Below are 12,449 nucleotides of genomic sequence, written 5' to 3'. Positions count from 1 at the left end.
CCGCTGCCCCACGTCCCGAGAGCCAGACTGGGCGACGGGAGCAAACCGCCGGCTGAACGTGCCGCCCGCCTTCGGAGCAGGGAGCTTCGCGCAGGCCTGCGCGCCCAGGCGCTGCTAGAGCCAGGAGCTCCCAGAGCCGCCTGCAGCCGTTGCAGCGTGGCGCGAGTCACGGTGGCAGCGACCGACCGAGCGAGAGCTGCGCGGCAGGCGGAAATGCTCCAGCCACTCGCCTAGTCTCGCCCTTAGCACTTACCTTGACTCGACAGGGGCAATCGTGCTCTCATCAGCTTTACCTTAGGGCTCCTGTTAAAACATTAGGCCGTCACTAATTTTCGTAAAGACGGTTAAATCGGTAACCATAAAAAAGAGCTGTTGCAGATCTTGAAGGTGCTCTTTTAAATCTGAGCCCGTTACAGCTGGAGTGAAAACGTGACCTACTCCAGATTGTTCAGAGGATGAAACTGTGTTATAGCTGCAGCCGTTCAAGACTGTAGGATGGCAACATGTTTTCGGAAAGGTAACACCTCTTTTTTAAAGTCTGAAGAAACGGACAAGCTTTTGAATGTACAAACTAGTTAAGAAAACTTTCTCCCCTGAACGTGAACAAATATGGTTAGTAACACTTTAGTAAGAACACTATCAAGCTAATAGCACAGTGTTAAACACTTACTGGAGGATTTGTTGGAAACGGCCATCTGTTCCATTTAACATTGAATATTTGCAGCACTTGGTCTCAGATAACATGAGGTAGCATTAGAAGCTCTTTAACATCTCAGACTTGTTCCAGTGTTCTTAATATTTTCCTATTTTTGTATTTACATTGTAGCATTCAACCTCTTAGTAGACTGGCTGATTCAAAGAGGAGGATATAATGGAAAAATTCTGTGTTACCAAGACTTAAGTTTGTTCTCCTCAGTGGCTCTTCTATTTGTCAAGCTATTAAGAAATTCTAGACAGCCAAGAAAACTGCCCAAACTCACAGCCTTTGTTATCTTGCCAGAATTGATCACTGGAATAATGAGAAGGAGCGTCTCGTTCTCATCACAGACTGGTCCCTTCTGATCTGTAAATATGACTTCATTAGCCTGCAGTGCCAGCACGTGACGAGAGTATCACTCAATGCAGTTGATACCATCTCTGTAGGGGAGTTTGAGTTCCCACCTAAATCTCTGAACAAGTAAGTTGACRTAGTACCGTTATCGTAAATAGTTTGAACTGTCAGCCTTTATCACTAACCAGTAATCAAGTTTAAAAATTCTTCCGTATGCTGATGTTCACTAGTTGACTTTGTAAACAACTACTGAAACTTCATTAGAAAAATCGGAGAGTAGCTGCTGTCTTGCTGGGACACTTAGTTACATTAGAAGTGAGTCACTCGAGGACTTTCAGGATGAGATCAATGGATTTTAGAGCAGAAGTTCATCACCCTTATATAATGCAGTAGGTGGCAGTAGTACATCAGCATTATTAGAAAGCTGTATGTAAATATCAGGTCATACTTAAGCGTAGGCTGTCACTGGCAGTACTGTTTAGGCTTTGTGTCCTATATGTCGAATGAGCTCAACCTTTCTGCACTCAGCTTTTAAGTATCTTTACATATTTCAGGGGCTGAATTTCAGCAACAGGTTCCATAACCRGTTGAATTTCTCTTAATTTGCTAGAGGAAAACCTATTATCAAACTAAATTTTAACTTCCAGTTTTAAGCAGCGTTCATCTTTTTCAGGCAGCACGTCTAATTAAACTTGCTACAAAGACTTAAATGTCTTACCATATCAATTCTGCTGTTTTCAATACCAGGCGAGAAGGTATTGGTATTCGAATTCAGTGGGACAAGCAAAGTCGTGCCTCCTTCATAAACCGATGGAATCCATGGTCCACAAATGTTCCATATGCCACGTTCACTGAGCATCCAATGGCAGATGCTGATGAGAAGATTGCATCCCTTTGCCTAGTAAGAAAATCACCTCTTCTGTTCTAGGTGGCTTGTAACAATCAGAGGCTGGACACTACTTTATCTGCTATATCTTTTCAAAATAATCAAGTGCAAGCAATTAAATCAAAGACACAGAACTTAGTTGTAAGCTAAGTGTCATCATCCTCCMAGTTTTGAGTCTGCAGGGCAGCACAACAGTTTTCCTAATGCTGCAAGTCATTTTTGGTGATTAATCATAGCYGGTTTATACCAAAAGGATGCTGAAATTTCCAAACATACAATAAATAAATAAATAAATAAAAAGGATGTAAAACTCAAAAGAAGATACACTTTGCTGCTATTCCTACTTTTGTTTTGTTTATATGATGGGCAGATGCCTGACTTTGCATCTAGAACTACAACCTAATTAAACAAAATCTATAGCTTCTAAATTTAAACCTTCACTTAGGTGTCTTCTCCTTTTAAATGGTGGCTTTCCTCTGAAGGTTTCTACTTGAAAATGGAATGTTMAATTACTTTAACTTCAGCACATCAGCTACAAGGGCAAGAGAATTCTATGGCCAACGATAAGCAATATTTGTCACTGATAAATCTTTATGCATCTAGCTCACATACTTAGGCTTATATGTGGACAGTGTCCACACACGAAGTTAACTGCATCATAAAAGGTTAAATGTCAATGTAAAACTTATTACAGAGCGCGAGCTCCAAGACAATTACAACTTTAGTGTTAATCCTTTATACTTAAACATCAGAAGCTCTTTACCTATGAAAGCATAACAGTTTTTAAAAATGGAAAATTAACATCACAGTAATCTTTTCTTTCAGCTGGAAAACTTTAAAACTCAACTAATTCAAGCAGTGAAGAAAGCCCATAAGGAGTCACCATTGCCAGGAAGAGCTAATGGAGTTCTAGTGCTGGAGCGTCCTCTTCTGATTGAAACTTACCTGGGATTGATGTCCTTCATCAACAACGAGGCAAAACTTGGCTACTCCATGACAAGAGGCAAAATTGGATTTTAAGATTTGTTGCATTTAATGTTTTCAAAGYAAAGCAAACTGAAATTAGTTTCCTGGAGAGAGCACACTGTGTGGCAGAATGCTCGATAATCAAAATGAAGTCATGGGAATAAAAGCAAAATCATCAGTTCACATAAGTATCTGATCGTGAAGATTGCTAGAACTCACAGCAGATTAATCTGAAGTGGACACCAGATAGCATCGTTCTTGTATTTTGTACCGAATTTTCAATTCTTACTGGCTCATATGCAAGACTAGTGAACAGTGGTATTTCCTCTTCCATTTCTAGCTATGTGCTTAACTGTGACTGGTATCAGCTACAGACATTTCACACAAATATCCAAGGTACAACTGTAATATGGCATGAACTTGCTACTGTATCCCTATATATAAGCTCAAATCATGTRGTGTGTTTGGGATTGATTAGCATGGTTCAAAGAGGTATTAGTGACTCAAGATTACAGTAATCTTAACMTTTTGATTAATTCCATATCAAGAAATTTTAAAGCTGTGTCATTCTTTAGCAAAACACCAAGTCAGCAAATTTGGTTAAGGCTATACTGCTCTACCATCTGAAAAACAGTGTACTTGAACTATTACTTTATAAACTGAAGTATATCACTGAATAGAAATTCATTAGCTTTTTGTAAGAGTCTCCCTTTCTCAAAACTGAATGTAACTTTAAGGCTTCTCAGTTGCAGCAACAAGCTGCAACCATATAATAAAGATGCATCTTGAAACAATATAGCCAAAAGCCTCAAACACATTTGCCTTCAGAGTTACTATGTACAGAAAACTTTATGACTTGAATTCTACTTGGATTAGATTTATATTCTTAGAAATTTTTCTTAAATCTACTCTAGTTCGGGACAACAGCAGAGCAGGACTTTGATGTACAGTGCTTAGTTTTATCTGTCTCAGTCTTGATTTACATAACTTTGCACTTAACCTCACACAAATCTTGAGAACAGAATCACTTTCAGATGCCACACAGGAGCTACTACAACCACAGTTGCTCATTATGTTATTGCAACAAGCTTTTTCACTGTGTATGACCTTCTACATGTCATTTTACCATTGCATTTCTCTGCTACTATATGGCTGAATAAAATTCTACGCAGCAGTGGTATTTTTTTCCTGAACTTAAATAAAGTAGATGTATGTTTCTGAAACTTTTGTAAAGTGGAAGTGATGATGGAATGAACGCAACAAACTGCATGCCCTTCTCCAAGTGTTTTCAGAGATATCTATTTAACTTTTGTTAATCTTGTAGTAAAGTTGAATTCAACTTAAGTATTGTTCTTTGTTCTTCATTTTGTGGAGACTGAAGTTCYGCCATTTGTTCCCTACTGAACTGTCCACTCCAATCTGACACTAAACAGTTGTCTGCTCTCTTAACACAGTGGGGTTTAAAGCCCCAACTTCAGTTCCCTGTTGTACAGCACRCCATTTGAAAGTAGCAGATACGATCTTTCTTGAATAACTCCATGTAATAAATCCAGAGTAGTCCTGGCACTACTGCTATTAGTGGTTAACATCTGACTGGAAAAGTAATTATTATAAATTACTTAATTTGCTCTTTGAACAAAGGACTAATTTTGTTTTAGCAGTAATCAATTCACTAAAAAAAGTGTCTTCATGTATCTACTTCTGCTACAATATTTAATTCTAAYAGGTGAGAGAATCTGTTGCCTGGCTGGTGTAGATACAAGTTGTGTACATTCTRTGTTGCTATGTGCAAATAACCGTTTCCTTGTTTTGAGATATACAATAGCCATTCAATCATGTCACTGACAGTATTGTGCAGTTGCAGTTWAACCAAGATGATGATAGTGAAATAGACTTCAGGTTTCTCTCAGATTTAGACTGGAAGAATGCAGGCTTATAGTTAGGGTCACRCAAGATAAATAATTAACAAAATATTTATTGGGAATTACAAATTCAAATAATGTCTATACATCATATTCACACAGCTACAATTTTAGAAAATAAGTTTCATAGTTAAGGAAGTTCAACTACAGCAATACTGAAATTTCCTTAAAATCCAGGCTTCATTCTCTATCCTGTAAAATCACATCATTCAAATACAATCACAGCAGTTCACACAGTGGAGTTTATGCTCCTTCAAATAAATAGTTCATTAGTACACAACAGCTTGAGATTGGACAACAGGTTGACCTTTTCTCACTTTCCCTCAAAATTGCCAACATTTTTTAATATAAATGATTATTTTACCTCCTCTCTTTCTAAGTAACACACACAAAAGTTATCCTTACTCAAAAGTGCCATGGAATCTCCACTAGAATGCCAGCAAAGAGAGAGGATCTGGAGGTCACCTGTAGAAACAAAWCACTTTATCAGCAAGAAGTTGAAAGCTGGAGTAGGATGGTTGACTATCTTTTSYKRKSKYWRYRRYYRYWRMSMYMRSAAAAGATGCCTGCTCTCCCCRCCCCCCCAGGAGGCTTAAGAGTGACTCATTTTTGTCCTGCTATACTAGACCCAGTTTGCTCTCTGGTATCTAAATGCACATAGGTGGCTCCAGCACTCACTCTTTTCCCCCTTCACATAGCATAATCTACAGTCACTTTGTGCTCCATATACAATCACAGTCAGGTCTGTGGCCACATCATTTCAATGCAAACAAATGCTACAGGACTGTGCAGTGGTGCAGAGCTGCATAACCTGACGATCTAGGTGGTAGCTTTATAGAAAGGACAAACCTGAAACTTTGTGATTTGTTTCTTTTCTGCCTAACACAAAAGATGTTTACGTGGTCTAGCTAATGGTGTGATATGACTCATTGCAAAACACAGAAAACTTTCCATCATGCTGGTTGAGTCAGAGTTCAGGTCCCATATGTTCTCAAATCTATCCGTACACATTTGATTGAACATACTCATACCCCTCCCTCTCCCCCCCCAACAGTGCTTTGTTATGGTTTAGTTRTTTTCAAAAATACCCAAAATCATTGTAGGCATTTCAACACCTGCCATTCTGGACAGCTTTTGTTTCTATAGAAACAAACTGATACAAGTCTTGAGAAAGACTTCACCATATCATATGATCAAAGCAACAATAAACCAGTTTAAACCTCTGTGCTCTCTTCTTGATATAATTTTCCCATATTTACTATTGTCTCACTGCGAATGCCTTTTCTGTAGATAGAAATACCTGTTTTTAAGAAGCTCCAAGTGCACTTCTGAACCTTTACACAACAAACATTTTGGTCAATTTGTAAGTGGGAAAAATATTTTGTAAATAAAAAGGCAATGATGATTTGTGGAGGTTGYTGCAGGCAGCCTTACCTTCCATTGGAATCTGTACGGATACGCATCCAGCTGGGGACCATAAATACACTTTGCTATTTCCTGTACATATAGCAAGTCGAGATTGTCGTGGATCCCATTGGAAAGACTGGATTGCGCACAACTGCTCCAAGACTACAAACAGTTTCAGCTTTTGAATGTCCCAGATCCAGACAGCATTAGGAATATTATCTATCAGAAAAGGAAAGAGTAACCACATGAATATTAGATGGAAAATAAAAAGAAGGTGCATATATTTATTTTTAAGAAATAGACATTAAATGAGGTCTAACAATACACAAATCATTCAGGTACAACACATTTAACACCACTGCAGTTTCACCTGACAGCACCTTAAATTTTGTTTTGCAGAAACTGCAAAAAGAATAGAAAGAGTTTATCTTCCAGTCCTTCACTAGCTTTTATGAAATTATTCACAATTATGCTGCTGTTTGTAGGTTTTGCCTTTGAACCACAAGTTTTGCATCCTGAAGCAAACAGTCCTCAGCCCCRTCAAGAGGCGAAGTTAAATATTAATTCCATAACTTTATTATTTGGGCTAATCAAAACCCAACTATTACAGGCTTCAAGAAATTCTGCCTTTTAAAGAGATACTTGCTRTAAACAAAGGAAGATAGATTTGTGGCCCATTTTCAAATGCCAAATGCAGTGAGTTTATATATTTYATATACAAATATATATTATTTCATATATAAACTCACTATTCAAAAATGGAACACATACATATAAATATCTATATAAATATAAATACACACACACACACAGGAAATCACAGCACCTATTAAACAGAAAGCCAAGATTGTGAGTTAACGCARTAAGTGGGTCACAGCTCATAATATATTATGATGTTAGAGGACATAGGCTGATTTCCTCTGTAGCCCTGAAGTGTTCGCACAATAATGAGTTAATTTTGAATAGGACGATGAGTCTTCCCATAGTGCAAAATAACTCAATTGTCCTTGTTTATTGTATGAAAATAATACCATTTACATAACAAATAGATTTCTCCTTTAATAAGAGTCCATTAGGAACTTACCATTTTTGGTTGCCAAGAAACAATTATCCGGACTGAATGCCAGCATTCCAACCCCGATTTTGGGATTTGCCCTATCRGCAACTGGTTTGACATACTGTAAAGAAACTGGCACCTGGGAAATAGCATCTGCAATTTGAAATAAAAGTACTTTACTATGCAAGCCTGGATGGGCTAAATATTTATATTCCAACTGTTAAAAGTTAATCTCTGAAATGATAGGGCAGTATTTTACTCTTCTGCAAGACCCTGCAACCAAAAAGAATCTCAATTTCTTTAATGCTTTGTATCTTCATATAAACAGTTTATTATTCTTGCCCTTCTGCACATAAAAAGGGCCTGGAAATCCAGGCAAGTCTGAGATTAAACTATAAAACATAGATCAAATTTTCACTATCTTTTAACTAGTGTTTCAAACAAACATCAGTACAAGGCAAAATAGTCATGAAATTACAGCCCCTTAAGTAATGAGACAAAGATAGTAGAAAAAATGTATTAATCATACATTTTCTATGACTTCTTCACTATTTGAGTCTATTGTCTGAAGGTAAGTTTAAAGTATCGCTAGGACTACAGCCTCTTAGACAAATCACTTTGTCAAATCCCTTTTTTCTTTTTTTCACTTAACCTCCTATTTAAGGGAGTAATTACTATCCTAAAAGGACGCAAGAGTGCCTTTTGATGCCTTTTTTATTGTAGGAATTGCCACACACTAAATTCATCATATTTTAGCAGTTAAAAATCTATCACAGTTATCTGCAACTAACTAAGACATGAAAGACTACTGTATAGACTGGACAAATGAAAAAAAAAATCACACAAAGTTAAGGTAATTTTTGCAAGGAACCCCAACACTGAAGATCTGCCTGCTACTTCTCCTCTGCCAAAGCAATTACAGTTCTCTTCTACAGTATCTCTTTAATTCACCTCCTTACTGCCCTTGGAAGTATTTCAGATAATTCAGGAGACTTGAGCAAAGCATCCAGAGGATCTATTCCAGTATCAAAAGACAGTTATCTTTTTTGTTGCCTTTTTTTTTTAAAACAGTTTGCCTGTAATGTTTATTTAAAGAAACACTTCACATAGCAAACTCAAGTGCCTCATTTTAGTAAGCTTCGGCTTACATTTACTCTGGGTGCTGAAGAGAGAACTAGCCAATGCTCTCGGAGGGAAAGTCAGTCTCTCAGTTTCAACAGATGGGGATTTCTCTGCTTCTTTATACACAATCTACAAAGACACAAGAGCAAGTTCTACAGAAAGGCTTAAGAGAATTGGATATTACCAAGCCATCCACATCCCAGTAACTTATTTTCAAGTATATTAGAATTCCGCATCTTCTATTTCTTCAAAGGAGGAAAGGGTTTCAAACGGGCAAATACTGAATCTGGCATTCTCAGTAAATCATTTGTAGTTTAAAACCATGATCAGGAAAACACTTCTGTGATAAATAAATAAAATTGAAGTCGATGAAGAATGAGTCCAACAGGGTATGTCTCATTCATTATCCCTGGAAGCTAAATTTGGCAAWACAATAAATCTTTATTTTGTTGGGAACATGGACTTCATTTTTGTAACAAATATAATCTTTTATGGTAGAATGCAATTAAAGTGCAACATTGCAGGAGGTAATAGTAATTTATAGGTGTGATATTAAAATATCTTTACTATTCCCAAACACAAGCCTTGGGGCTGGTGGTGGAAGGATCAATGGAAATTCTGGTCTTTGTAACAAGCGATTAAAAGAGCAATTTCCATTTGTTTTCCTTCACATATTTCACACCTAAGACTATTTTTCAGTAGGGAAAAATTCTGCTGAGGTTCATTTTACAGATTAAGAGGCATTAGCGCAATCAGGTGAATTTTGCAGATTTACAATCTACACATGCAGTCACTTGTAGGATACCTGCAAAAAAAACAAAAGACCAGTCCTTCCTTTGCAATAGCATGCAATGCTATTACAAAGTGCTCTTTTTTACCTTGAAGAATGAGAACAATTCATGCTTTTTTGAAGCAAAAGCTTCTTTGCTGCCACTAACCATCCAGAGACTATATACATCTGCAAGATTAAATATAAGTGATGGCAGATGTTTGCAAGAAACCCTCTTTAGGTGAGCTGACTGAGCTTGTAATTGCAAAATCTAAATCTGATCACAGTCGAGTTCAAACGCTGTTTAATGCTGCGAGTTGCATAAAACTGAGACCTGTCTATTCTCTGCTAAATTTCTCAGCTTGGTCTCGTCATCCACATACCCAAAATTATAATGCAATCAACCACCTACACCAAAATATGTTGGCATATAACAGAAAACCTCTGAGACTCCATTAGTGCTAGCACTGACAGAGAGGATTAGATGTGTGTATGCCACAGAACTTGAAAGTAATTCTATATTTTTCTAGTATCCACAAATCTTTATGCAATTCCAATCCTTGTAAGCACTATTTACAGATTAGCAGGAGGAAAAAAAAAAAGAAAGAAAAAAGCAGCAAAATCTCCAGAATGGAATTGATTTACCAGCATCTTTCAGACAAACAGCAGCACTAACAAAGTGCTGTCAATGATTCAGTGGATTTTGGACCTATACTTACTGTCTTTGGATTAGTAATGGTTGCTGGATGCTCAAACTCTGTGATCTTCTTCCAAGTTACATGGTTCAAGATACGCACCTAATTCAAAGCAAGCATCGCAGGAGAAAACTGTTATGACAAAGTTTTGCAAATAACTTAAATATGTTTCATTTCTTTTCTATTCTTACCTTTTCATCATAGCTGCCAATCGCCAAAAATTGACTGCTGGGACTCCAGGCAATTGATTTTATGCCTAGCGACCATTCATAAGCCTGATATGTGGAAAGCAGTCTGCCATCAAGGGAGTACAGCAGTATTTTATACTGAAATACAAACTGATTAATTCTCAAGACTAACAATAGCATTAAAAGTCACAGACAGGCAAAAGCACTCTTGCCAAACTCACAGCTTAAAATGCAGTAAGTTAAATACAGAAATCACGGTCTCCGTTTCCATCTGTGCTACGAGACAAAATGTTCTAGGYCACCTCCTTGATTCCTCTGGCACTCTGAAACACGCCCGACCTGTTCCTGTGAACATAAATGCCCTTCTGGGTCAGGGCAACAGCCCACCTAGCCCAACAGTTTCTTCAGCAGTGCCAATAGTTGATGCCATTAAGGGAGACCCTCATACTCCTTCAGCATCGGCAGTCATCCGATGAAGGATGTCAGAGGTAGATCCCTGCCTGTTCCCAGTGGCATTTGCTTTGATCATGTTGCCCACATTCTTAWGCCCATATCTCTTCTTCTGCATCTACAAGTTTGTGCATTCAGAGCAGTAAGGACAGCAATTTATGTATTCCTTGCTAATTTTTTGGATGAGTACATTCTGTTAACTGTGAAGTCACTATGCAATGCAACGTAAATTAATACTGCAGAAAAGTCTAAACAGAATAATTCATTCACTATCTTAATAGCTGCTTATGCTATGTTTAAAATCAAAGTTAAAATTTGTAACATTTTTAGTTACATTAGAAAGAACGCTAATAATATAATTGTTATCATTAAAAAGATCTAGGTAAGTTTCACATAACATGTAAGGACACACATTGCTAATACAAGTATTATATTTTAAAGATTTTCTTAGAGTTGCAGCATTTGTTATGTTTGTTAAAAGATATTACAARATTAGATTGCTTCAGTTACTGCTTTACACACAATGGCTAAAGACAACAACTTGAYTTCAAAGAAAATAATTTGCTTTTTCTCATACCTCCAGACAGGTATCCCACACTGCCAGAACACAGCCGTTAGGAGCCCATTCAATCCCAAACAGATCCTGTGTTTCAGTGTCAAAATGCTGCCCCCCACAAGAAAAAGACATAAAACCATTTACAACATTATACTAAGAAACACTGTTGCATCTGATTTCAAAACAAAATCCTCATTTTTTCCCCTTAATTCCTATCACAAGTATAACAGACTTTTACTAGCGTATAAGTAGATTTTTTAAACATACTGCATTCACCACCACTTTGGTTTCTCTTTCCAGAAAAATCAAGAAGTTGGTATGTTTTTAAACGAACAGCATTTTGTAAGAAAATAAAAATTACATTGAATCAGTCAAGAAATCTATYTAGCCTAAATCCTTATCTCAGGAAGACTGGGACTGGGTCATCAGGTAAGAGCTCAGGAACATAGCAAACATTTTCTGTTATCTCCCCAAATTACTTTTATYGGTTTCCAATGACATTCAGACTTCCTGAACCAGAGGTGAGGCCATGTACAGACTAATTCTTATTGGGTTTTAAATTCCACAGATTCATCTAGTCCTTTAAGACCTGCTAAAGTGCATTCTGCATAGCCCATTTTCACTTTTAAACAGAAAATAAGAGGATTTCATTATCACTCTGTCAAGCAGTCYGTAGTTTCAACAATTATTACTGCAGAATAGTTTATTGTAAATAAGCTCAGATAAAAATTTGGAGGCAGAATTACTGCATTCCATCAGGAATTTGTTAGACATATATATGACTTAACAGAATTCCTCTGCTAAAAATGTATGCCTGCAAGCCAGTGAAGGGGTCAGACACTGGCAAGAAACTGCACTGATAAACCTAAAACTAGACTAGCAAAGCAACWATGTATTTAAAAGAGCATGCAGAGTGTACATGTAGTCTATGCAAAAGCATTGGAAAGCAAAGACATATCTTACTCTCAATAGCTGCCAGTCACTGCATACAAAGAGGCTAATAAARTCTTTGCAGTCACGCCTTTCTGCTAAGGCCATATAGCGGCCGTCTTTAGTGAAAGCTATTCCTGGCAATGAGATAGAAAGTTGATTAAAAAATAATAATCAGAAAGCAAATCAGTAACTCCTAACTCAAAGAGGAAGCAAAAGGAAACAAAACATTAGCTTCACAGAAGATTTGATCACMGATCAACAGAGCTTTTTCAAGCCAATCTGTTTTGTTAACCCAGTAATTCTTAAGCTKTCAGTACACTATTTCTAAGGCTGCACCTTCACAGCTATTGAAGAACTTCAGCATGCTTCTTTAAAATCACCTGYTTGATTACTGACAGTCATTTTATAAAATCCACAGTCAGATTTAATATGCAGTTTTCATCTAAC

General features: G+C 37.2%; 2 protein-coding genes across 2 annotated transcripts in view; one reads left to right on the top strand and one right to left on the bottom strand.

Annotated features, from left to right (window-relative positions):
• Positions 1–495: 495 nt before the first annotated feature.
• On the top strand, positions 496–4,247 carry TPRG1L (tumor protein p63 regulated 1 like). Its single transcript, XM_085316608.1, has 4 exons — positions 496–564; positions 954–1,177; positions 1,799–1,952; positions 2,763–4,247. The coding sequence occupies exons 1-4, from the start codon at positions 496–498 to the stop codon at positions 2,955–2,957; spliced, it is 642 nt and encodes a 213-aa protein (XP_085172734.1). The 3' UTR covers positions 2,958–4,247.
• A 613-nt stretch (positions 4,248–4,860) lies between these two features.
• The window catches only part of WRAP73 (WD repeat containing, antisense to TP73), a 17,710-nt gene continuing 10,121 nt past the window's right edge, over positions 4,861–12,449 (bottom strand). Inside the window, exons 5-12 of the mRNA XM_085316617.1 lie at positions 12,033–12,136; positions 11,091–11,177; positions 10,067–10,201; positions 9,900–9,977; positions 8,438–8,540; positions 7,317–7,442; positions 6,260–6,451; positions 4,861–5,290 (exon numbers count right to left, since the gene is read on the bottom strand). Of these exons, the coding sequence (XP_085172743.1) occupies positions 5,181–5,290; positions 6,260–6,451; positions 7,317–7,442; positions 8,438–8,540; positions 9,900–9,977; positions 10,067–10,201; positions 11,091–11,177; positions 12,033–12,136 (935 nt within the window). The 3' untranslated portion in view covers positions 4,861–5,180. The remainder of the gene's footprint in view (positions 5,291–6,259; positions 6,452–7,316; positions 7,443–8,437; positions 8,541–9,899; positions 9,978–10,066; positions 10,202–11,090; positions 11,178–12,032; positions 12,137–12,449) is intronic.

The sequence above is a fragment of the Rhea americana genome, unplaced genomic scaffold (assembly GCF_003343005.1).
Source record: "Rhea americana isolate MKP2758 unplaced genomic scaffold, rheAme1 scaffold_475, whole genome shotgun sequence".
Classification (NCBI taxonomy): Eukaryota; Metazoa; Chordata; class Aves; order Rheiformes; family Rheidae; genus Rhea; species Rhea americana.
Note: the sequence above shows the minus strand (reverse complement) of the source record. Positions and strands in the feature narration are given on the sequence as shown.